At 41.6% G+C, this 27,299-nt stretch overlaps 2 protein-coding genes across 2 annotated transcripts in view; both read right to left on the minus strand.

Annotated features, from left to right (window-relative positions):
- The window catches only part of LOC111949899 (numb-like protein), a 72,149-nt gene extending 69,634 nt beyond the window's left edge, over nt 1-2,515 (minus strand). Inside the window, exon 1 of the mRNA XM_023967233.2 lies at nt 2,169-2,515. The gene's annotated coding sequence lies outside the window, so the exon portion shown is untranslated. The remainder of the gene's footprint in view (nt 1-2,168) is intronic.
- Nucleotides 2,516-3,356: 841 nt separating this feature from the next.
- Nucleotides 3,357-21,168, minus strand: LOC111949921 (atypical kinase COQ8B, mitochondrial-like). The gene is made up of 15 exons (XM_023967270.3): nt 21,077-21,168; nt 20,505-20,686; nt 19,969-20,295; nt 16,500-16,566; nt 16,057-16,128; nt 15,677-15,793; nt 13,712-13,797; nt 13,391-13,531; nt 12,921-13,002; nt 12,611-12,704; nt 12,126-12,267; nt 10,524-10,631; nt 10,187-10,252; nt 7,606-7,692; nt 3,357-7,291 (listed from the first exon to the last, which is right to left on the minus strand). Coding segments are annotated over exons 1-15 (1,881 nt in total). The 5' UTR covers nt 21,078-21,168; the 3' UTR covers nt 3,357-6,982.
- Nucleotides 21,169-27,299: the final 6,131 nt, after the last annotated feature.

The raw sequence follows: 27,299 nt of genomic DNA on the forward strand, positions 1-27,299 counted from the left end.
AAAGACCCCTCCCATGTTCTCGACTGGAAGTTACAAGGCCAAAACCCTAAACAGTATATTCAAACACTGCCGGTCAGAGCGGGGTGGAAGTTCAGCCCGTTGTTCAGCAGTCACACCCTGATTATCACAAAGGGAGCAACGCCCTCCACTGCTGGCTGCCGCTCAGCTCGCCACTGATTGGATTACCTTTGACCCCCTCCCTTTGTGAGCCCAGCTGGTCTGTCCCTCCGTGTGTCCGTCTGGCTAACAAAACGGTGCCAACTTTAAATGCTGCAATCTAACTAAAAGGAMGGGGAAACAGTTTGGGGAGATGAGAGGTTGCCAGGCAATCAGTTGCTTATTCCTCAACCAAATCCTCATCCATTTCTTACTGACTGCATTAAAATGGTCTGATACCAGCCAAGACAATAGACCTAAGTTTAAAGTCATTGTACCACAGTGCTGCACCCAGGTCAGACCCAGCCCAGCCCTAGAGATTCCTGCCCATGCAGCTGTCTAGCTATCCAGGCAGGTGGTCCTGGATCCTGGGCTAAGCCACACTGTCCCCATGTTAATCCTCGGAATGTGACACCAAGGAGGGGAAACCATAGCACTCAGAGGCCAACAGACTGACAGACCCCCGAAATAACATGACTCGCTGTGCTCAAGAATGTAAGGTATGCAATCAAGACACGTGTAAAGAATGTTCACGCACTGTTGTTTATCGATACATGATATGCATACCTATATGTCAACTCAAGCATTTAAACCRCTTTTTTCATTTTCAATTACAAATACATAGGGTACTCGAGAGATCATTCCTAGCCTTGCTTTGCACATTTGACGGTGGGAGTTTTTCACGGGTGGGTGACGTCGATGTAAAACTTGTCTTGAGTTGTCAACACTTTGGCCTCAAGGAGGGGAGGGACCTCTGGCTTTCTCATCCAATGGGGTTTGAGAAGGAGACGAGGAGAGATTAGAGAGGACGCGAGGACAACGCAATTGAGATCTACCCCTGTTCTCTGTCTCAGGGTGGAGAAACAGATCAATACAGCAGATACGCACCACCTGTCAATGTATTACATTCATCGATGCCTTTCAGACGGGCTGCTGAGTCACATATTTTGCCTAATGGTGACAACACCATGTCAGGGTGCATAAGTATGGCAAAGAAATGGCCATGATGGGATGACAAGAAATTTGATGCATCCTCATCATCATCCCCAGCCTCAACAATCATTGGTTTCTAACAAGAGGATAAGTGTATAGTGTGGGGGACATCTGGGGTCAATGTCTGGACGCTGGTCTGGACACATATCTCAGCCATCCTACCAGAGTATCAGAACCCGCAAGTCATTGTATTACCATAGTATTACCATATTATTAGGCTTACAAACCTGTCATATATTCTGCATAATGTTAGTGTCGATCCCTCCATACCAGCCCTGGCCTGAGGTCTTTCTTGACCCATTCCCATATGGCCAGAAGGAAGGTCCACAGAACTGATGTGCTTTATATCATTCCATTACAATAGGATACAGTAGGGAAACTACACTTCCTTTCAGCCGCACCTATACTATTCCAGTTGACTGTTCACTTTGCCATATCAAAGGATGCTGACAGCTAGCCTACATGACAGTACAAGGTGGTTCATTGCAGGCATGCGTCGTATAAAAATGCAGGGCGCGTTTTTGAAATGTATTACTGTAGAGATGAATAGGAAAAAACTATTGCCGCACAGAACACGATAGAAGGTGGGTATATGGCTCTACTACACCGGACACAGATATTTCATAGTTTACCTTTAAATAAAACCCAGATCATGTTTCCACACCACAAGCAGAATACAATGGTATACATCTGACTCAGAACGTAATGATTCGGCAATGCAGAGGGGCTTGTAAGGGTGGTCTTGATTGAACCATAGGTTACTGCAGGCACTGCAATTCATTTAATATATTACATGCATATAAATAGCCTATTTCAAAATATTATCTGCAGTTATTTTTCAATAGATCTGAATTGTTTCGTATCTTGTTCATACTAATTGATCCCATTTCTTGGATTTGAAAACGAAGAAGACTTCCGAGACATGCACGCGCGGAGATTAATTCATTATTAACCATTAACAATCAACAAAACATCAAGTCCCCATAAATAACGGTATAGGGAATATAGAGTGAACTCACCAATGAGAAGAGTGAATAATTATGTGAGTCCGTGCCGCCTTTTGTGTAATCCAATCCCAGAGAAATATGGAAGAACATGTAATTTCAGAATGTCTTCATGAACATTGGACGGAGCGATGATGCGATGCGGGCAAGTGGTCTTCTTGATGCAAATACTTGTACGAGTCAATCCGCTTATGATAAAATAAAACAAAAAAACAAGACGGAGCAGTAAAGAACGATTTCAATAAATTGTTTGTAATCTTTATGCTTTAGTTGACTGTGCACTTACTGTCGCACAGATTGGGTTCCTCTCCCAACTCCAATCGCTGGCCCTGCCTTCTGAGCGAGCCTATTGGCACAGACKCCCGGACATGGAAATTTACTCTACCCATTGATGTTTTACAAAAACACCACGGACCCGTGTTTCACACTCTACAGCGCCACCGTGTGATTGTATAATTTAAAAAAAAGTGACTGCGCTATTGCCACTGAAGTGACAGAACCTTTCTTTCAAATTGGATTATATTAAACCGAAACTGATGTTGAAGACTACAATAAATGGGCTTTAAATGGACAAATGTGTTCTTGTCAGGCAGAAGATGCCATGATGTCCTGCCTTCAAGATTGTGGATGAGAATCTACTGAATGGCTGATGTGTTCTAAAAAGCTTCAGAGATAAATTCTGACTGTGAAGATCCTAAAAAGTCTCCAGATTTAGCTTCTATAAGAAATGTTTAATTTTTCCACAAATTACTTTGTGGTTTCAGTAGACATCATCAGCATTTAGCAAGACACAATGAAAAGTGGTGCCTAATAAAATGTGTGATTTAGAGCCAAAATGTCAATTTTCATGCCGATATAAACTAAAACCAGCTGGTCATTATTAGCACCATTGCAATCCAACTTTCCATTACACAAAACTACAACATCACTGAGCCTTTCCTTTCCCAGTGTATGTGCCAGTCATTACATCTTATTTGATAAATGTCCTTAGAAGCAGAGGTGGAAAAAGTACTACATTGTCATACTTGAGTAAAAGTAAAGATACCTCAATATAAAATGACTCAAGTAAAAGCAACCCAGTAAAATACTACTTGAGTAAAAGTCTAAAAGTATCAGATTTTAAATGTACTTAAGTACAGCTGTGGAAAAAGTACTCAAAAGTAAAAGCTATACATCACATTCCTCATATTTAGCAAACCAGACTGCACACTTTCCTTTTTTATTACTTTTTTGACAGCCAGGGGCAACTCCAACCCTCAGACATTATTTACAAAGGAAGCATTTACGTTTAGTGAGTCCATCAGATCAGAGGCAGTAGGGATGACCAGGGACGTTCTCTTGATAAGTGTGTGAATCTGACCTTTTTCCCTGTACTGCTAAGCATTGAAATTGTAACTAGTACTTTTGGGTGTCAGGGAAAATGTATGGAGTAAAAAGTACATCATTTTCTTTAGGAATGTAGTGAAGTTAAAGTAGTCAAAAATATAAATAGTAAAGTACAGATACCCCCMAAAACTACTTAAGTAGTACTTTAAAGTATTTTTACTTAAGTATTTTACACCACTGCTTAGAAGTGGCAATTAATACTAACACTCATACTCGTTAGCCCTACATGCATAATTGTGTAACTTAAAACCTGTGACTACAGTACTGCAAGCGCAGCACTCATAAAGATAATAGTTAAGGTTTTCATTATTGATAGCTTCAGGGTTTGACAGTAATAGCCTACTTAGTCAATATTCTACCTTGACAATCAGAGTTACAGTGGCAAGAAAAAGTATGTGAACCCTTTGGTTCTAAAAAAAAAAAAAAAGTATGTGAACCCTTTGGAATTATTGTCATAAAATCTGATCTTCATCTAAGTCACAACAATAGACAAACATAGTGTGCTTAAACTAATAACACGCAAATTATTGTATTTTTCTTGTCTAWATTGAATACATAATTTAAACATTCACAGTGTAGGTTGGGAAAAGTATGTGAACCCCTAGGCTAATGACTTCTCCAAAAGTTAATTGGAGTCAGCTAATCTGGAGTCCAATCAATGAGACGAGATTGGAGATGTTGGTTAAAGTTGCCCTGCCCGATACAAAACACAAAATTTGAGTTTGCTATTCACAAGAAGCATTGCCTGATGTGAACCATGCCTGAAACAAAAGAGATCTCAGAAGACCTAAGATTAAGAATTGTTGACTTGMATAAAGCTGGAAAGGTTTCCAAAAGTATCTCTAAAAGCCTTGATGTTCATCAGTACACGGTAAGACAAATTTTCTATAAATGGAGAAAGTTCAGCACTGTTGCTACTCTCCCTAGGACTGGCCGTCCTGCAAAGATGACTGCAAGAGCATAGCGCATAATGCTCAATGAGGTTTAGAAGAATCCTAGAGTGTCAGCTAAAGACTTACAGAAATCTCTGGAACATGCTAACATCTCTGTTGACGAGTCTACGATACGTAAAACACAAAACAAGAATGGTGTTCATGGGAGTACACCACGGAAGAAGCCACTGCTGTCCAAAAAAACCATTGCTGCACGTCTGAAGTTCGCAAAAGTGCACATGGATGTTCCACGGCGCTACTGGCAAAATATTCTATGGACAGATTAAAGGCACAGCATACCAACATCAAAACCTCATCCCAACTGTAATGTATGGTGGAGGGAGCATCAAGGTTTGGGTCTGCTTTGCTGCCTCAGGGCCTGGACAGCTTGCTATCATCGACAGAAAAATGAATTCCCAAGTTTATCAAGACTTTTTGCAGGAGAATGTAAGGCTATTTGTCCGCCAATTGAAGATCAACAGAAGTTGGGTGATGCAACAGGACAACGACCCAAAACACAGAAGTAAATCAACAACAGAATGGCTTCAACAGAAGAAAATACACCTTCTGGAGTGGCCCAGTCAGAGTCCTGACCTCAACCCGATTGAGATGCAGTGGCATGACCTCAAGAGATCAGTTCACACCAGACATCACAAGRATATTGCAGAACTGAAAAGAGTAATGGTCCAAAATTCCTCCTGACCGTTGCACAGGTCTGATCCGCAACTACAGTCCTTTATTGCTTCCAAAGGAGGGTCAACCAGTTATTACATCCAAGGGTTCACATACTTTTCCCACCCTGCACTGTGAATGTTTACACGGTGTGTTCAATAAAGACATGAAAACGTATAATTGTTTGTGTGTTATTAGTTTAAGCAAACTGTCTGTTGTTGTGACATAGATGAAGATCAGATCAAAATTGTATGACCAATTTAAGCAGAAATCCAGATAATTCCAAAAGGTTCAGACTTTTTCTTGTCACTGTATGTCTGGTACAAGGTAGATGGGCCAGAGATTACGAAATATAATGGCTAACTGTCCAGTAGATTATTGTGGAGGAAATAGCATTAGAATGGAAGGATCTATCATCATCATGATGTTCTGTATGTGGACCCTGGAAGGTCTCCTCTATTTCAGTCCAGAGACATGAACAGTAAATGACTCACGGGGAGTGAAGAAGGGAATCCAACAGGTTGGGCTCACACCAGTAAACCGCCTTCTCTGTATGCACCTTACAGTGCTTCACATTGTGTACATCAGAGAGTTTAGCAGATTATACAGTAAAGATGGGCCATTTAGTCGATGTTCCATTCCCTGCCCCATCTCTTAATCATCAGAGTGAACATGTCAAAGGTATGTTTTTGTGTTATCTACTGAGCAGGTAAATGACCTCATTCCTAGCAGGCGCCTGCTAATACAGGCGTATATTCATTAGTGCAAACCATAGCAAAACGTTTTGCAACGAAATTAGCGTTTCTTATTGGAGAAGAGGAGGTTATCCTACACATTTCAGCCCGTTTTGTTCTGAATTCAACCCAATTTAAACACCTATCCCGTGGCAATAGGTCTGCTTTTTAGTCAACTGTTAATTGCAAGGATGGAAACCCACAGAATAATCATTGATTATGTCTTATGGAGGTGGAGTATGGTCCCAAAGTGCATGGAACATCAACGCACACATTTATGCGGATGCTTTTTACAGACGCCGTCATCTAGCCGGACTATTTTATCATACTGTTTAAGGACATTAGGGTTTCCATCAAACAGCCCTTTAAAATCCGTAGAACAATGCTCATCAACATGCCGTGGAAATACATTCACAAGACGGCTTAATACTGCAACCCAAAAAAGTCAGTGAAATAAGTTATTTTACGGCATTAAATATTCCCCACATTGTGTTTTTCAGCCCAAAATTATACCTGTTGAAGATTGCAATAATATCTGAAAGAACAATCTTTGTAGTGTGTACAATAACATCCACTTCACTTCACTTTTCAGTGTAAAAATGGCTTTGAGGATAAACACTGCCATTTTCAGAAACAAATGCGATGTTTGTGGCATTAGCATTAAAAATGACAGTTCGATGGAAACCATTGGACCAGGGCACATCAAAAACACAATCCAACACTCAAAACCTATTACCTTTTCCCTTAACATAGACACAGCTCAAATCAATTATATGTACATCAAGTTGGACCATACCTTTATACAATTATTATTATTAACACTAATCTCAAGTGAAATCACACAAATGCTATAGAGTTTCTTTCTGTTCTTTTATACAAGCAGACGCTCTGCCTCCCACTCCTTACTGTCAGACCACCTCACTGAGTTTTGGAGTGGCATCAAGTCACTGACAGTCAAAGTGCTGGGAGTCTGTGGATCACCCGTGTAGTGCAGTTACAATATCTTAAATAAACATAGTCCACAGCCATGGGAGTTGGACAGTCAGTTCTGCCCACTAGGATGCAGTCTGAAAGGGTGACCACTAGTAATGACCTTTGACCCTATCTAGGCCTGAATTTGGGCAGCCTTCTCCTTCTCCAGCCGCCGCTGTTGGTAGGAGTTGTAGATGTCCAGGAACATGTCCTTGCAGGCGATTTTGGCGCCAAGCTTAGAACAGATGAGGAAGGAGCCGGCCATCTTGCGGTGCAGGGAGTAGGTCTCCTCCGGGGGCGGGGTGAGGCGGTGACGCAGCATGACGGGGATCAGGCTCTGGATCCGCTGCGTGGTGCTCTGGGTGCCAAATTCAAAGGGGTCAGAGTTGGCGAAGGCCTCGCCCAGAATCATCACCGCCTCCACGTGGGCATCCTGGAACGCCTGGGGAGAGAAGGCATTTCAACACTACAACTCGGTAACACTCTGCATGTATAACGCTTTGTTACTTGTTATAAGCATGTATGCACCTTTATGGCTTATAATATTATTATACATTTTAATAAGTTATGTCCCTTGTTTTTTTTTACAAACTCAAAAGTATAGAACAGTACATGGCAATGTATACACCCCACCCCAGTAGAAATAGAGGAGAGAGGGAACAGAGAGAGAGAGAGGGAAGGGATGTCATAAACCACACGTCAAATGTATGCGCTTCATGATCCCATAGTTACCACCGCACAAAAATACCCTCTTACCTTGGCCTCAAACCCTGTGAGGAACTTAAGGTCCTTGGATTTCTCCAGTACAGTCTCCCTATCTCCGATGGAGGCTGCGTGCACCACCTGGACACAGACAGACCAACTTACGTCATCAAAAGGTTACAGAGAACAAAATCAAAGCCATGATTAGATTCTACCTGTGGTAAATTCAGTTGACTGTATACGATTTGGAAAGGCACACACCTGTCTATATAAAAGGTCCCACAGTTGACAGTGCATGTCAGAGTAAAAACCAAGCCATGAGGTTAAAGTAATTGTCAATAGAGCTCCGAGACAGGATTGTGTCGACGCACAGATCTGGGGAAGGGTACCATAAAAATGTATGCAGCATTGAAGGTTCCCAAGAACACAGTGGACTCCATCATTCTTAAATGGAAGAATTTGGAACCACCAAGACTCTTCCTAGAGCTGGCCGCCCGGCCAAACTGAGCAATCGGGGGCGAAGGGACATGGTCAGGGAGGTGACCAAGAACCCGATGGTCACTCTGACAGAGCTCCAGAGTTCCTCTGTGGAGATGGGAGAACCTTCCAGAAGGACAACCATCTCTGCAGCACTCCACCAATCAGGCCTTTATGGTAGAGTGGCCAGACGGAAGCCACTCCTCAGTAAAAGGCACATGACAGCCCGCTTGGAGTTTGCCAAAAGGCACCTAAAGGACTCTCAGACCATGAGAAACAAGATTCTCTGGTCGGATTAAACCAAAATTTAACTCTTTGGCCTTAATGCCAAGCGTCACTTCTGGAGGAAACCTGGCACCATCCCTACGGTGAAGCATGGTGGTGGCAACAGCATGCTGTGGGAATATTTTTCAGCGGCAGGGACAGAGACTAGTCAGCAGAGGCAAAGATGAACAGAGCAAAGTAGAGAGATTCTTGATGAAAACCTGCTCCAGGGAGCTCAAGACCTCAGACTGGGGCAAACGTTCACCTTCCAACAGGACAACAACCCTAAGCACACAGCCAAGACAATGCAGGAGTGGCTTCGGGACAAGTCTCGGAATGTCCTTGAGTCAATCAGCCAGAGCCCGGACTTGAACCTGATCTAACGTCTCTGGAGAGACCTGAAAATAGCTGTGCGGTGATGCTCCCCATCCAACCTGACAGAGCTTTAGAGGATCTGCAGAGAAGAATGGGAGAAACTCCCCAAATACAGGTGTGCAAAGACTGTAGCGTCATACCCAAGAAGACTCGAGGCTGTAATCACTGTTTCAACAAAGGACTGAGTAAAGGGTCTTTGTAAATGTGATATTTCCAGTTTATTTTTAAGACATTAGAAAAACATTTCTAAAAACCAGTTTTTGCTTTGTCATTATGGGGTATTGTGTGTAGACTGATGAGAATTTTTATTTTAATCTATTTTAGAATAAGCCTGTAACGTAACATCATTTGGAAAAGGTCAAGGGGTCTAAATACTTTCTGAATGCACTGTAATTGTAAGGGCACACGGTAGCAAAATGGTGTCCAGGTAGTCTGTCCCTGTTTCAGTCCATTTTCCTCTGTTTGGTGTTAACTTCTTGACGCACGGATCCCTTTAGCGGGATCATTTTCGTAAACAACCGCTGAATTGCAGAGCGCCAAATTCAAAGAAAATTGCTAAAAATATTTATATTCATGAAATCACAAGTGCAATATAGCAAAACACAGTTTAGCTTGTTGTTTATCCACCTGTCGTGTAAGATTTTGAAAATATGCTTTACAGCGAAAGCAATCCAAGCGTTTGTGTTTATCGATCACTAGACAAAACATTAAGAACACCTAGCAGCAATGTATATTGGTCACGAAAGCCAGAAAAGCAATACAATTAATCGCTTACCTTTGATCTTCGGATGTTTGCAATAAATAAATGTTCCTTTTGTTCGATAAAGATTATTTTTATATMAAAAAAACTCCATTTGTTTGGCGCGTTATGTTCAGTATTCCACAGCCTTAGGCAGGTCATCAAGGCTTCACGAAAATTCCAAAAAGTATCTGTAAAGTTCGTAGAAACCTGTCAAACTTTTTTAATAATCAATCCTCAGGTTGTTTTTAACATCAATAATCGATAATATTTCAACCGGACTGTAAAATATTCAATACTGGAGAGAGAGAAAATGTCGAGCAACCAGTGTCGAGCGCATGAACTAATGTAAGGACCTCCGTCTATCCACTGACGCGTTTTGATAAATCTCGCTCATTTTTCAGAATAAAAGCTTGAAACTATGTCTAAAGACTGTTCACACCCTGGGGAAGCCATTGGAAAAGGAATCTAGTTGATATCCCTTTAAATGGACGAAAGGCAGGCAATGGAACGGTCATTTTTCAAAATAAAAGGCGCTTCCGGGTTGGATTTCCTCAGGTTTTCGCCTGCAAAATCAGTTCTGTTATACTCACAGACAATATTTTGACAGTTTTGGAAACTTTAGAGTGTTTTCTATCCTACTCTGTCAATTATATGCATATWCTAGTATCTGGACCTGAGAAATAGGCAGCTTACATTGGGAACGTTATTTTTCCAAACATAAACATTCTGCCCCCTAGCTTCAAGAGGTTTTAATGCACACGACTGAGRTTAATTTACCTGTATGTAATCATCTGTGAAGGCCTCAGGGTAATCCCGGCACGCACCGAAATCCAACAGAATAATCTGGAGACACAGTGGGCAGAGGTTAAACTACATCACATCCCCACCAAAACAACAATCGCCACCGTACATGTTCATAAATGCGGGGAATATAGTGTGGTATGTTCTCATGAAAATGAATGTTACATTTTTTGTACATGTAATCTGTTATAAATTCGTTATAAAGCTAATTCATACAAAAACTAGCTTGAAGGTCAGAGTCATGGTATTGATGAATGACAAAGCTCTGAATCCCAAATGGCACCCTATTCCCCAGGCTCACTCGCCCTCTCACCTTGTTCTGCTCAGCGTTGTAAAAGAAGTTGGCCCAGTTGGGGTCCGTCTGCATGAAGCGGAACTCAAAGAGCTCTCTCAGACACAGCTGTAGGATGTTGAAGCAGATCTGGGGGGGGGGGGGAGAAATTTGAGACCACAGGGGTCAGTTTACCACTCCTAGCCTGCATCCCAAATGGCAACCTATTCCACCAAATAGGGAATAGGGTGATATTTTGGACACAACCCTACACAGTGAGCGATATCAGTGTCACCACTCAACTCGGGTTACGGCCCTCTGCTGGTCAAATGTGCATAGTGTTGCATCAGAAATGTGGTTTTAGAGCATCCTTTTAAAACCTCTACAGAATCAGTGTCCTCACTGCGGGACGGTTGAGCTAACATGCGCTAATGTGATTAGCATGAGGTTGTAAGTAACAAGAACATTTCCCAGGACATTTCCCATGACTTTCTGATACGGGCAGGAAGATTAAATTATTTTACAGTAGCTATTACAGTGAAAAAATACCATGCTTTTGTTGAGGAGAGTGCACAGTTATGAACTTGAAAATKTATTAATAAACCAATTAGGTACATTTGGGCAGACTTGATACAACATTTTGAACAGAAACGCAATGGTTCATTGGATCAGTCTAAAAACTTTGCACATTCACTGTTGCCATCTAGTGGCCAAAATCTAAATTGCGCCTAAGCTGGAATAATACATTGTGGCCTTTCCCTTGCATTTCAAATATGAAAAAATAAAAACCGCATGTTTTTTTTCTTTGTATTATATTTTACCAGATCTAAGGTGCTATATTCTCCTACATCAATTTCACATTTCCACAAACTTCAAAATGTTTCCTTTCAAATGAAATCAAGAATATGTATATCTTTCTTCAGGTCCTGAGCTACAGGCAGTTAGATTTGAGTAAGTGATTTTAGGGGAAAACTGAAAAAAAGGGTTCTGATCCTTAATAATCCTCTCAGTTTTCTGTGGTTTCCATTTCATTCCAATGCCAAAGGTGCTAAATCATGAGTGAAACATTGTCCGTTTACAAAGTAAGAACCTGGAGCCATTTTAAACCAGATTCTACAAATCACTAGAGCCATCTAATAAATATACATGATTCCTCTACTGTAGAGACAATGGCATATGTGATTCATTGCTTCAGGGTTTTGGGGGAAATGCCTAATTTCTTCAAATCAATGACAACTGAGAAGAGCACATTATACAGCTGGTCTGCAGAGTCATAGTTTAGCAACCTATCTAACGGTTAAGGGAGAGTTTCCCAAACCCAGTCTTCAGGACCCCAAGGCGTGCCCGTTTTGGTTTTTGCCCTAGCACTACCCAGCTAATTCAAATAATCAACTAATCATCAAGCTTGGATAATATGAATCAGCTGTGTAGTGTTAGGGCAAAAACCAAAATGTGCACGCCTTAGGAAAGTTGGGTTAAGGGCAGTCATAGCTACAAAAAGGTCTCCGGTCAGTCACCAGTCACAGAGTTAGACTACGGGTAGGTAATGATGTGGCCACCCCACAGCGCTACCAGGAAAAAGACCCTTCACCACATTCACCCAATGTTTATTCTCCTGGGTGGAGATCAGAGGTCAGCTCTTACCTGGTTCCTTGTCTCCTGATCCAGATCTACACAGCTGTCCAGCGGTACCCCTGACACCAGCTCCATGGCCAGAACCCTCCTTCCTGAGAGCTCGTCCACCACAAATGGCACGTGGAAAAATGGGTCATCCGCCAAAAGTGACCTGAGGCAGACAGAAATCAATCATCTGCTCAACAGGACTAAACTGGTACATTACTATGAATCACTATACAACAGGCACACAATGTGGACTACCATCAGATTCACAGTGCATTAGAGAGAGTATCATCTTGATAGGAACTAAACTAAATAAATCTAGAAAATAAAATGAGGACCAGCATCCCCAATACTGTGGAAAGTGGTATTTTAAGTGGTATTTAATTTATAGTCACTGTATAGTAACATTTGGATACACTAAGAGGACTACTACAGGCTATTCAAGTTAATGATCAGTCCTTCTGAAGAGACTTCATGCTTTATGACAGACTCGGAGGTGTAGGGCTTACTTAAAATGCTTGGCACTCTCCGCCTCTCTCTTGTAGTCACACTCCCACGCCAGCTCTCTTTGAAGGACCTCTAGACTACTGTCTGCAAACAAGCCTGTGAGAAAATAATGTCAATATAAGTTAGGCAGCCTCCTCAGGGCATTTTCCCAAGTACTTGGGACTTTCTCACTACAAAGCATTCAATACAGAGGACCAATTATTATTTAAGCGTTGAGATCATTTTTGTAATGAAAAGCGCTATATAAGTTKAATAAATTCTTATTATTATCATCATCGTTATTACAATAGGTTTAGATTTCTGAACCCTTACCCTCTGGTAGAACAATACTTATCTTCAGCATAGACATCAGGTTGTTGATGTCACTGTGGATGCTCTCAGCTACTCCTGGGTACTGCAATAGAGAGAGAGAGYGAGAGAGYGAGAGAGMGMGMRAGAGMGMRAGAGMGAGAGMGMGAGMGMGAGCGAGMGAGAACAGAATTACATGAGTAAAGATCAAAGACTGTCTGAGAATATCAAGAATCTAATCTTAGAGCTCCCATGACAAAACACAGCGAGAATCTCTTCACCAGAACAATAACCTTTTTTACAAGTTAGTGTAACTAAGATTTTACAATGACAAATTAAACCTTTATTCATGGGTCAGTGACTGATACCATTACTTTTGCTACCATTACTATTGCTACCATTACTATACTATTGCTACCATTACTATACTACTGAACCTGGCATTGGAGGCTGGTTCCCTTTGGATGTCAAAGGATATTTATGGAATCCCTCACCTGGATCTTCATGGCGACCTCCCTGCYGTCTTGCAGCATCCCGTGATGCACTTGGCCAATTGAGGCGGCGGCGAAAGGCTTGTCCTCAAACGACAACAGCTGCTTCCTCCAGCCCGCACCTAGCTCCTCCTCCAGAACTTTCTGCAGTGACATACACAGCAGAGAGGACATCAGTCTAGAAGTCCAATTCAATTCCAAAATGACTTACAAACAGTCACAGTAAAACAGTCATAGTAGTGGAATGTCAAATATATGGATTGTCTATCTGTACTATACAATAACTGAAGTTTAAGAAGATATTTCAGTGTACGCATGACGCACATTCATCTGCCAGGCGGGCATGAAGTCCGCGCTCTGTCGGACCCGCTCAAAGATCTTCTGTAGCTGGGGGTTTATGAAGGAGTTATCTACCGGGAAGAACACAACAAGTGWTAAATTGACCTAGTATACAGCGMRTTCAGAAAATATTCAGACCCCTTGACTTTTTCCACATTTTGTTACGTTACAGCCTTATTCTGAAATTGATTAAATATTTATTTGTTTCCTCATCAATCTACACACAATACTCTAATGACAAAGTAAAACATTTTTTTATTTTTTATTTTAGCAAATGTATTCAAAATAAAAAACAGAAATGCCTTATTTACCTAAGTATTCAGACCCTTTGCTATGAGACTTAAAATTGAGCTCAAGTGCATCCTGTTTCATTGATCATCCTTGAGATGTTTCTACAACTTGATTGGAGTCCACCTGTGATAAATTCAATTGACTGGACATAATTTGAAAAGGCTCACACCTGTCTATATAAGGTCTCACAGTCGACAGTGCATATCAGAGCAAAAAGCAAGCCATGATGTTGAAGGAATTGTCCGTAGAGCTCCCGAGACAGGATTGTGTCGTGGCACAGATCTGGGGAAGGTTACCAAAAAAATGTATGCAGCATTGAAGATCCCCAAGAATACAGTGGCCTTCATCATTCTTAAATGGAAGAAGTTTGGAACCACCAAGACCGTTCCTAGAGCTGGCCGCCCAGCCAAACTGAGCAATCGGGGGAGAAGGACCTTGGTCAGGGAGGTGACCAAGAACCCAATGGTCACACTGACAGAGCTCCTCTGTGGAGATGGGAAAACATTCCAGAAGGACAAACTTCTCTGCAGCACTCCATAAATCTGGCCTTTATGGTAGAATGGCCAGGCGGAAGCCATTTCTTAGTAAAAGGCACATGACAGCCCGCTTGGAGTTTACCAAAAGGCATCTAAAGGGCTCTCAGACCATGAGAAATAAGATTCTGTGGTCTGATGAACCCAAGATTGAACTCTTTGACCTGAATGTCAAGCATCACATCTGGAGGAAACCTGGCACCATCCCTACGGTGAATCACTTTCGTGTTTTTTACATAAAATGTTTTTGTTGTACTGTATGTGTGTTTTATAGTTATGTTTAATGTTGTGTTAGTGTATGTAAGTTGTTTTGTCTGAAACGTTCCCCCTGCTGCTATTGGACCAGGTCTCTCTTGGAAAAGAGATGTTATCTCAATGAGAAAAACCTGTAAAATAAAAGGTAAAATAAAAAAATGGTGGTGGCAGCATCATGCTGTGGGGATGGTTTTCAGCGGCAGGGACTGGGAGACTAGTCAGGATTGAGGAACAGCTGAACGGAGCTAAGTACAGAGAGAACCTTGATGAAAACATGCTCCAGAGCRCTCAGGACCTCAGACTGGGGAAAAGGTTCACCTTCCAACAGGACAAAGACCCTAAGCACACAGCCAAGACAACACAGGAGTGGCTTTGGGGCAAGTCTCGAAATGTCCTTGAGTGGCCCAGCCAGAACCCAGACTTGAACCCGGTCAAACATCTCTGGGAGAGACCTGAAAATAGCTGTGCAGCGACGCTCCCTATTCCAACCTGACAGAGCTTTAGAGGATCTGCAGAGAATGGGAGAAACTCCAAGCTTGCAGCGTCATACCCAAGAAGACTCAAGGCTGTAATCACAGCCAAAGGTGCTTCAACAATGTACTGAGTAAAGGGTCTGATTACTTATGCAAATGTAATATTTCAATTTTTAATACATTTGCAAAAATTTCTAGGCCTGATTTACATTGTGTGTAGATTCAGGGAGAAAAAAAACAATACATTTTAGAATAAGGCTGCAACTTTAACAAAATGTGGAAAAAGTCAAGGGGTCTGAATATTTAGATGGATGGTTATGCTGCAKCTAACAAGTATTCCAAGTAATTTAATCAAAGTTAATGTGGTGGGTGACAGAGGGGAGGGTAGATCACTATACCTTGTATACTGAGCATCTGTCCTATTTTGAGGGCTGCCCCTCTGACTTTGCACAAGGTGTTCACTATCCTCTCAGCATTGGCCTCGGACAAGAGAGGCGAGTCCAACAGGGCACCCTCTGAGAGAGACATGGTGGAGTTTATTACAGAATCAGAGTGAATGAGCGAGTGAAACAAACTAAAGTCTGAATTCGTGAGCAAGACCGAAGTAACTACACTCTTGAGAAATACTGTATATCATAACATACAAAAGGTGAACCATGCCATATTGAGACGAACTTCAGTCTGTCCAGCCTGGCAGCCAATCGTACAACCTCCAGTGCCACCTATCATGCAGCTTCTTCATCTCATGTCTGTTTCAGAGATGCATGGAGGAACCTACCTGCACGCTTGGCTCCCATAGATTGCTTCACCACCTCTGCAATGGCACCTAGTCCCAGCCCGACTGCCAGACCTGCGAAGGAGGCAGACATAAGGAACTATGGTAAGTGTGCCTACCATTATATGCATTCACTTCTGAGACACACCGATCATACACAGTAACATGTACCATTTAAGATGAGTCACAGAGAGCTTGGTGTAAGTGATCATATAGAGGTATACTTGACTCAAGGTCATAGGGACAGGGCTGTGCAATGATGTCATGACTATAATAGTTGATTTAAGAATATTAGAAATATTGATTGTAATATAGCTGCATGCTGGCTGGGTCATGTTTCCTTCGACATCTGTTGTATGGCATTATAGCAATAGAATCCTATAGGTGTACCTAATACAACTTCAATATCTGGGGGTGATTTACATTAATTGCAGTGAAACGCTTACCCCCGAAGTTAACCAGCCTRCTGATTCTCGTGGCAGGGACCTTCCTCTCTCTTGCACGATCACTAAGCTGTAAAAATKAGAATGTTATTGTTTTAAAGATCAAATTTGCTAATTTGAGCTAATGCCAAAAGGACAAGTCTCATACCAAAGGACAATACTGCACATTAAGACATGTTAAAAAATATACTGCGTACACAATTAGGCAAGTGAGTATTCTGATCTCATTATTTCTATGCACATTTTCAACTCCAAACCATATAAACTTGAATGCTTATTGGATTTAATCMTTTTTCAGGTGATATGTATTTGTGTAATGAGGGAGGGTGTGGGAAAAGTTAACCTTATATTAAGGTGTGCATAATTATTAGGCAGCTTCATTGCCTCAGGTAAAAATGGGCCAAAAAAGAGATTTAAGTGACACTGAAAAGTCAAATTGTAAAATGCCTTTCAGACGGATGCAACGCTCTTGATATAGCTAAACTATTGAGGCATGACCACCGGACAAACGTTTTTTTTGCGAATAGTCAACTGGGGCGCAAATTAACTGCAAAAGACTTCAAGCTACCAGGAACCCATTGACCTCCAGTGCCACCATATTCCAGAACTGTAACATACCTGGAGTGCCCAGAAGTAAAAGGTGTCAAGTRCTCAGAGACATGGCCACGGTCAAGAAGGCTGAAACACGACTACCACTGACTAAGATTCACAAGTTGAAGCGTCAAGATTGGGCAAAGAAATACCTGAAGACAGATTTTTCAAAGGTTTTATGAACAGATGAAATGAGAGTGACTCTTGATGAACCAGATGGATAGTTCAGTAATGGACACAGCGCACCACTTCGAGTCAGGCGCCAGCAAGGTGGAGGAGGGGTACTGGTATGGGCTGCTATCATTAAGGATGAGGTAGTTTAACCTTTTCGGGGTGATGACTACAGTCCCCTAGCACTCACGTCCGTAGCCATGAAGTGCTTTGAAAGGTTGGTCATGGCTCACATCAACACCATTATCCCAGAAACCCTAGACCCACTCTAATTTGCATACCGCCCAAACAGATCCACAGATGATGCAATCTCTATTGCACTCCACACTGCCCTTTCCCACCTGGACAAAAGGAACACTTATGTGAGAATGCTATTCATTGACTACAGCTCAGTGTTCAACACCATAGTACCCTCAAAGCTCATCACTAATCTAAGGATCCTGGGACTAAACACCTCCCTCTGCAACTGGATCCTGGACTTCCTGACGGGCCGCGTCCATGTGGTAAGGGTAGGCAGCAACACATCTGCCAAGCTGATCCTCAACACTGGAGCTCCCCAGGGGTGCGTGCTCAGTCCCCTCCTGTACTCCCTGTTCACTCACGACTGCATGGCCAGGCATGACTCCAACACCATCATTAAGTTTGCAGACGACACAACAGTGGTAGGCCTGATCACCGACAAGACAGCCTATAGGGAGGAAGTCAGACCTGGCCGGGTGGTGCCAGAATAACAACCTATCCCTCAACCTAACCAAGACTAAGGAGATTATTGTGGACTACAGGAAAAGGAGGACCGAGCACGTCCCCATTCTCATCGACGGGGCTGTAGTGGAGCAGGTTGAGAGCTTCAAGTTCCTTGGTGTCCACATCAACAACAAACTAGAATGTTCCAAACACACCAAGACATCGTGAAGAGGGCACGACAAAGCCTATTCCTCCTCAGGAATCTAAAAAGATTTGGCATGGGTCCTGAGATCCTCAAAAGGTTCTACAGCTGCAACATCAGAGCATCCTGACTGGTTAGTGCGTACGGCCCAGGACATCACTGGGGCTAAACTGCCTGCCATCCAGGACCTCTACACCAGGCGGTGTCAGAGGAAGGCCCTAAAAATTGTCAAAGACCCCAGCCACCCCAGTCATAGACTGTTCTCTCTTGCTACCGCATGGCAAGCGGTACCGGAGTGCCAAGTCTAGAACAAAAAGGCTTCTCAACAGTTTTTACCCCCAAGCCATAAGACTCTTGAACAGGTAATCAAATGGCTACCCGGACTATTTGCATTGTGTGCCCCCCCCAACCAACCAACCCTCCCCAACCCCTCTTTTTATGCTGCTGCTACTCTCTGTTTATCATATATGTATAGTCACTTTAACTATACATACTACCTCAATTGGGCCGACCAACCAGTGCTCCTGCACATTGGCTAACCGGGCTATCTGCATTGTGTCCCACCCACCACCCGCCAACCCCTCTTTTACGCTACTGCTACTCTGTTCATCATATATGCATCGTTACTTTAACCATATGTACATACTACTCAATCAGCCTGACTAACCGGTTGTCTTATAATAAGCCTTCACTACTGATATAGCCTGTCTTTTTACTGTTGTTTTATTTCTTTACTTACCTATTGTTCACCTAATACCTTTTGTGCACTATTGGTTAGAGCCTGTAAGTAAGCATTTACCTGTTGTATTCAGCGCAAGTGACAAAAACTTTGATTTCAGATGGACTGAAACTCAACTCCCAAACCTACTGCCAGTTTCTGGAAGATACTTTCTTGTACCACTGCTTGAAGAAGAAGTCCTCAGCATTCAAGAAGGCCAGGATATTAATGCAGGACAATKCTCCATCACATGCATCCAAGTACTCCACTGCTTGGCTAGCCAGCAAGGGCCTCAAAGATGCCCGAATAACAACCTGACCCCCCTTCCTCACCAGACTTAAATCCTATTGAGAACTTGTGGGCCCTTCTCAAACGTGAGCTTTACAGTGAGGGAAGACAATACACCTCTTTGAGCAGCATTTGGGAGGCTGTGGTTGCTGCTTCAGTGAAAGTTGATCGGGAACAGAACAAGAAACTGACAGCCTCCATGGATGGAAGGTTCATGGCAGTTATTGAAAAGAAGGGTGGCTATACTGGTCACTGAATATTTTTGAAAAGCCAATTTTTTTATTTTTTTATTGTCATTGTGTCACTTATTTGTTACACTTACTCTAAAAATTGAGAATAAACAAGTGATTTGGGAGAAATTATTTTTTGTAATTTAGTTGCCTAATAATTGTGCACACTTATATTCCCCTGAGAAAGACAACTCACTTTTCCTTTGTTAAACAATCAGGTTCGAGGTTCAATAACATTTTGGATTGATTGAGAGAAATTGTTTGTTCAACAATAAAATTAATCCTGAGGAATACAATTTGCCTAATAATTGTGCACGCAGTGTGTGTGTATGTCAAATTGGTTCATCCCAAAGATTTTTAGATTTACAATATTCTTGAGAACACAATACAGTAGGCCTACGTATAAAGACAGCCATTGCATACTTCTTTAGAGATGGGGAAATTATTTCCTAATATAGCACAGACCAACTTAACCCCCAATGCCCCATCATGATTTACACCTACCTCAACATCAGCCCAAAACCCAGTCAGTGGTACAGCCCACACATGAGATCAAAGACAATCAGGAGGTAAGCCTACGCCACTGACCTTCTGCTTAACAATAGGCCTGGCAAATGCCTGCTTGGACTCCCTGGCCTTCTTGATGTCCTCTGGGGTGAGTCTGGCCACTACTGAGTCATGCAAAAACCTGCTGTGCCATTGCGTCAAGGCAATGTGCAGGAACCGGGCACTTTGGCCAGGCCAACCTGCTCCCCTTGGACCCCCAGCTGGGCTGAGAGGCGCTCCGCTGGGCATCTCTGTGGCCTCTAGGCCTGGTGGGAATTCGGAGCCCACCGCCCATTTAGCAGCCTCGTCCGGATCCATTTCCTCCCAWCCCTCAGCATCAGGGAACACATCCTCCTTGATGGACTGTTGCTGAATATGGGAAAAGTCACATTCAGTGCCTCATTCAATGTCACTCCAGGCAATATACACCATGGTGCATGCAATTGTATTTGGCAGAGTACTATAACACTTTATGTAGCCTAAAAGCTTAAAAAGGACATTGAACTGTGATAATGTCGCCAATGTCCTTCTATTTGATGTGTGCAAAAAGGCCCCCCTTCTCTCCCGTTTGAACATACCATGGCAGCACCACCCATGACTGTGCCCATCACGCCCTCGACCACCTCCTGGGCAGCTTTGACCCCAGTGCCCAGCGTGGAGTTACAGGCCATTAGCCTCAGCATCTCCCCTTGTGTGTTGGCAAATGCTTGGCCAACCTTCCCTGCTCCCCGCAGCACCTGAAACACCTCAGCTAGCATCACTGGAAAGACAAACACACGCACACTTTAAACAATCTAGCTACCTATACATTTAGTCTAAGCTTCGCTTATCATTGAAGATGATTCAGTGAGCATGACATGTAATACAGACACATGTGACTGAGACCTGCACTCATGAGCTAAGGCATTAACTAGCTAATTGACTTATATCCTTTCCAAAGACGTTACCGTTTGATTAACGAGTGAAGATGGTGGTGCAAAATWAAAAAATGTATTTGGGTAACGATGAATGCATACATATAACCCAAGCCTGTTGTACACACTAGCTACTATGTTAGGCTTCACACCCCAACACCAGAGCCAATTAATCACTTAGTTAACTGTAGCTAGCTAATTTAACATACACAGAGGAATTGTCAAAGTCCACTTACTATAGATGAAGGGATGCCTCCTATAGACTGTGGAGTAACAGACGTCTGTCCTCTTGCCTGTGAAGTGGATGGACGCTGTTTTGCAACTACTTTCAAACCCGGAAATAGAGGTTTGACTAAATTGACAGACGTGCCTGTGGTCCAACTGCGCTCCGCGAAATATGAGAAGGCGGGCATAATATAATTAGACCAATCATACGGCACGTTTAAATGAACGTATGTCCACTGAACAAATCAGAGAAGTGACAGGAGAACCTACGGCAACCCAATGGCCAATAACTTTTAAAGGGCGTATCACGTTGGAGCGGGACCAAAATGCAAGTGTTTGGAATGTACTGTAGTTACAAAATCATGAGGATGGTGCTGATGCTTAAAGGCGTGTATTTATGGTTGAACATTTTGCCCAAGAAAAAAAGAACAAATATAAAATAAWGTATCTTTCGTCTCTCTGTGTTTCATAAGTTATTCAATTCGCAAGAGGCACACATGATCTCACCAGAAAAAGCATACGAGCGAGCGATACAGCGCCTCTCTGTCTCTGTATGTGTAGCCCATCTATCTGATGCTATGTTGCAGCAGCCAGCCAGCGCCAGCCGTCTGCTCAAAAAGAGTACACTTCGATCACACCGACAGTGTTTTGCATTTTAGTACACAATAATTTTATTAATTTCCAATGAAACACTGCGTTTGCCTTGCAGCGTTGCATTGCAGAGGCATTTATTGTACGTTCTGTGTGGTGCATACGTTGGATTTATCGAACGTATGCGTCAAACTGTCTGCGTAGACGGCTTGACAGAAATGGTAGAAGAAGGCGAATGTTGAACTTTTGTCGCACACATATCCAGATGATGCTGCTTACTATTTTGCGCAATGATACTACAGTGGGGCAAAATGATATGCAGCATGTAACTAAGGTAGATAAACAACTACATAYCACAGTCATAGCAAGTAAAACAATTGTTGTTACTGTTACTGAGAATCTTGTAGTAGCAAATGTATTTTGTGTCGAAATGACAAAATACCTCTTTATACCTGTATTTKATGTAAATACTGGAATGGTATGTTTAGCTGGAATGGAATGTTCTAAATGACTAAAATGTCAAATGTAAATGTTTTACATACAGATCTCATATTACTGTATTTAATGATATATATTTTAAATATTGATGTCATTTGTACAGTTCTTTATTAAAAATGTAGTTATCTGTTACATTTGACTGCGTAGAACCCCAAATCTAGCAGTACTACTTTGCTGAGAATGACAGATCTATAACACACATTTCTGTGAATTTAGGTAGCCCCAAAAAGTTACATATTGCAGCTTTAATGAGAATAATTTATATTTTGACAGTACTGTGTGCAACTGTAACTACATGTGGAAGGTCTGGGAGCATGTTAAAATAAAAAAATAAAAAGTGTTTATTAAGTTTTCTTGTTTTTCAATCAACCAACAAAACACATTCCACATTCACAGATGTGACAGACTTAAAAAATATATATAAAAAAATAACTAACAATAATAATAAAAAAATAAACATAACAAAATAATTATTTAAAAAAAAATATATATAAAACAATATATAAAAAATAAACTTGCAGCAGCACTATCAAGGATCTTATTAGCTATTTCCAGCCTTAGCTGAGACGKCGAGCAAATAATTTGTTTTTAAAGCACCTTACACAACATGTATCTGCTCATTTCCCTAATCACCCCATTCACTCTGTCCAATTTGAAAAATAGTTGAGTAGTGGAGACCAGAGTCTATCAAACTTGGGCTGTCTCTTGTGGAGGTGAGCTTTTCAAGAGGGAGAAAGTCAACAATCTGGTCAATCCACATTTTAAATGTAGAAGAGGTATTAGAAGCCCACAATAGAAGAATACATTTCTTAGCAAAGTATGTGATAGTCATAAACAAATTTTCTCTGTCAGGATCAAGAACAAAGTCCTTCTGGGCATTAAGAAGATAGATACACGGGGTCATATCAAACTGTACATCTAGTATTTTCTGTGCAGCAGTATGTATAGATTGCCAAAATCTGGCAATCTCTCTACAGCTCCAAAATACATGCATATAGGTTCCACTTTCAGAGGTACATCTTTTACAGTTATGAGAAATGTCTGTTTTCATTCTATGGAGTCTCATTGGAGTGTAATAAAATTTGTACAAAAATTTGTAATTMGATTCTTTCATTTTTACATTAGTAGAGGAGCAGTATACCCTGTCGCAAACCTCCGCCCATAACTCATCACTGATAGTCAGACCAAGGTCCCTTTCCCAGATTATTTTCTCAGAAAGGAGTCTATAGATATAGGAGATTTTGCCTTTAATGGATTGTGCTGTAGCAAGAAGGGTTTCAACTTCATTCAGCTGAGCTCTAAACCTCCTCTTGGAAGTAAATGAGGAAATGTCATATCTAATTTGAAGATATATATATTTTTTAATGGATCTTGGCACATTGAATTCACTGCAGAGCTYTTGAAAKGATTTCAGTGTAGTGGTTTTCTGATGAAATAGTTCTGAAAAGGTCCTGATTCCTAGAGTATGCCAAAGATTAAAATTGGCATCACTCAGGGCTTTTGGCAAGTCTGGGTTGTATACTATAGGCGAGTGAGAACATATTTGGGAGGAAATGCCCAGGTATTTCTTACAGTCCCTCCACTCTAGTAGGGTGCTGTTAATCACAAAGGTTTTGGCTATGTTGCCCACTTCACTAAAGTTATTCATGAATATAATTGAGCTAAGGGCCAATGAACCACAGGATTGGGCTTCTGAATCCACGTTGAGTCTTCTCTGTTTGTGATCCATGTTAGCATGTTACGGATTTGGGCAGACCAGTAGTACAATTGAGCAAGACCACCCTTAGATTCAGGTTTCGATAGAGTGGAGAACTTGATCCTAGGTTTATTATTGCCCCATATACATTTGGTGATGCTTTGGTTAGTTGTTTTGAAAAAGGAAACTGGGGGATAGCATGGGAGCATCTGAAATAAATCGTTCAATCTAGGGAGGATGTTCATACAGATGACATTAATTCTTCCGACTAAGCTAATTGGGAGGGAGATCCAGGTTTGGAGATCGTTCTTGATTCGATCCAGGAGTGGAAGATAATTTTCCTTGAAAAGGCTATTCAGATCTGGTGTTACGAAGATCCCAAGGTATTGAAACACCTGTGTCTTCCATTGGAACCGACATAGTGTCTTCATAGAGCTGGTGAGTGTAAGATTGAGATGGCAAACAGTGGATTTGTTCAAATGTATCTTATATCCTGAAAACTTGCCATACTGAGCAATTCTGTCTAAAATGGAAGGGAGGGATTTCTCAGGGTTGGATATGTAGAGCAAGACATCATCAGCGTAGAGCAAAATATTGTGCTGCAGGCCGCCTGCAGAAACACCCATAATACTTGGATTGCTCCTTATCGACTCTTCCAGAGGCTCCGCCCCCAACAATTAGAACAGGGGGGACAACGAGCACCCTTGTCTTGTGCCCCGTCCCAAAGGGAATCTGTCAGAGTTCAGTCCGTCAGTAGTCACCATGGCATTTGGATGAGAGTATAGGGACTTAATCCATTTAATAAAGTTTGGGCCCATATTGAACTTTTCTAAGACAGAACAGAAAGCTCCACTCCATCCTGTTGAACGCCTTCTCAGCATCCAGTGAAGCCAACAGGACAGGGGTCTTCTGTGCGTTTACTTGATCAAAAATATCAAAAAGACGGAGAATGTTATCAGAAGAGTACCGGTCTCTAATAAATCCAGTTTGGTCCGCTTTTATTATTTTGGGAAGAGGAGTGTTTAGTCTTTTGTCGAGCAATTTGGTAATTATTTTGTAGTCAAAATCCAACAAGCTTATGGGCCGGAAGGACGAGCAGGATAGAGGGTCCTTGTCTTTTTTGAGCAACACTGTAATGCGAGCTGTGTGCATAGAGTCTGGGAGAACTCCGTTTTTGCAAAAATCACCCAGCATTGGCATGAAAATAGGGCTAAGCTAGTGCCATAAAGCTTTGTAGAACTCTCTGGGGAATCCATCTGGGCTGGGGACTTGTTAGGTGGCATGGAGGTAATTGCCTCCAGGAGTGAAGGGGGAGTTGAGATCTTCTCGGTCGGTCTCTGATAGTTTAGGTAGCGAGATTCCCTCTAGGAAGGAATGGAGTTCTGCCTCCGTATGTTTTCTCTCAGAAGTATATAGTTTGCAGTAAAAATCATGAAAAGTTAAATGTTTATTTTTTGGGTCATATGTGACCTCGTCCTCTGCTGTTCGGATAGCCATGTACGCTCTGACTGCTCTTTTTTTAATTGGTAAGAAAGAAATATACTAGGCCTATTGCTATACTCATGGTATTTCTGTTTAGTAAAGAAAACTTATTTTTTATCTCCCGAATATAGTCCAAGTTCAGTTAGGCTTTGGCTGCTTTAAGTTGACTCCAGGAGGTGCTCCAGGAGCATGTATAATGTACAAGCATGGAGCMCAACACTCAGAAATTCCATCTGGTCCTCTGCTGGACTGTAATCAGCTGCTCTAAGCTCCTTCTACACACAAACATGTGCTACTATTTGCATGCATGGACATCATGCATTTGAAGAAGAGGCAGTATAAAATCTTGGCATTAGTATTTTGTTGTCAAATCTCAAGCAATGATACAATCCCCAAATACATTTACAGGACTTATAACAATCTTCTACTCTGATAGTACGCCAACTTGAACACTTTATTGCAAAATACAAATGTCATCCGTCAATGCATTCAGTTTTGTTGAGAGAATGTTCACACATTGTTTAGATCAGTGTTGCATTGCTGATGGTTTCCTTCAAACTGTAAATACAGTGGGAGGCAAGTTGTTTACCAGTCCTAAATCATATACGATGTAAAGCGAGACCTGCACTTTAAGGACTGTCTGGAGTTCAATGGACTTTCTACAAAGCTCAGAGATGCAGTTGGGCTAATGATATACCTTGGACACATTGAGGGTTCCTTTCTTTTTCCTTCATTTGTATATATAGTAATAAAACTGTGAGCGCGAGCGAGACACTATTCTGAGCCTGACTACACTGATGCGGGCGGTAACCACCACATATTTGGACACCTCTCCTTGTAGAGTTGCCTTATTATAAATAATAGAAACAGTCCTGACCAAATACTGTACAAAAATTTGAAGGAGTTAGAGCGTCTCTGTCGGGCCTTAGGCCTGTACATGCTTAATGGTAGAATCAGATGGGACTCTTTAGGTCGGTTTACTTACTGTCCCACTTGTCTTGGGACAAGTGTAGTTGATTATGCCATCACTGACGTCGACCCCTTCTCCATTAGTGCATTCACCGTCAGACACCATTGTCAGATCAACGTGTTTCTAAAGAAATTAACCAGCAATACTCATAAAAAAACTGCCCAAAAAACTCTACAACATGAACCAATCGTACAGCTTGGCTCCAAACAGTGCAGAGAGATTCATTGAAACATTGAACTTAAATGAAATGAACTCTATACAGCTCTTCAATAACTCACAATACCAAAACAATAGAGAAGGTGTCAATTCGGCTACTCAAAACATMAATTGCATATTCCAAAAAGCAGCATCAAAAGCAAATGAGAAAACCAAAGAAATGCAACATCAGAAAACACAATGTTTCTGAAAAATGGTTTGATAACAAATGTTAAACAATTAGAAAACACCTAAGACAAATGTCAAATGAAAAACAATAAGCATCAAAACAATCCAGAGCTATGCCATGAATACTTTGAAATTCTGAAACAGTATAAACACACTGAAACGCAAGAAATTGAATTATACCAATTAGACACTTGATGAAATTTAAAACACAATTGACCAAAATCAGTTCTGGGACATTGAGAACAATTTAAGCATGACAGAGCCACAAGAATTAGCCATACAAGATGAAGGAATTTGGAAAACGTATCTTGATAATCTATACAAAAATATCCCACAAAAAGACTTAACCAATTAGAAATTCAAGTWAAATTTAGCATCCTTGAATTAGTAATTAAAAACAACCAAAATCCACTAGATTACCCAATAAGTACAAAATGAAAAGCTATAAAACCAAAGGCTTGTGGTCTAGATATCAGAAATGAAATGCTGAAAAACAGCACACCTTAGTTGCAAAATGCTGTGCTTAAATTGTTCAACATAGTACAAACTTCTGGCTGCTTTCCTGATGTCTGGAACCAGGGGCTCATCTCCCCTATCTACAAAAGTGGAGACA

Source organism: Salvelinus sp. IW2-2015, linkage group LG22 (assembly GCF_002910315.2).
Source record: "Salvelinus sp. IW2-2015 linkage group LG22, ASM291031v2, whole genome shotgun sequence".
NCBI classification, from domain to species: Eukaryota; Metazoa; Chordata; class Actinopteri; order Salmoniformes; family Salmonidae; genus Salvelinus; species Salvelinus sp. IW2-2015.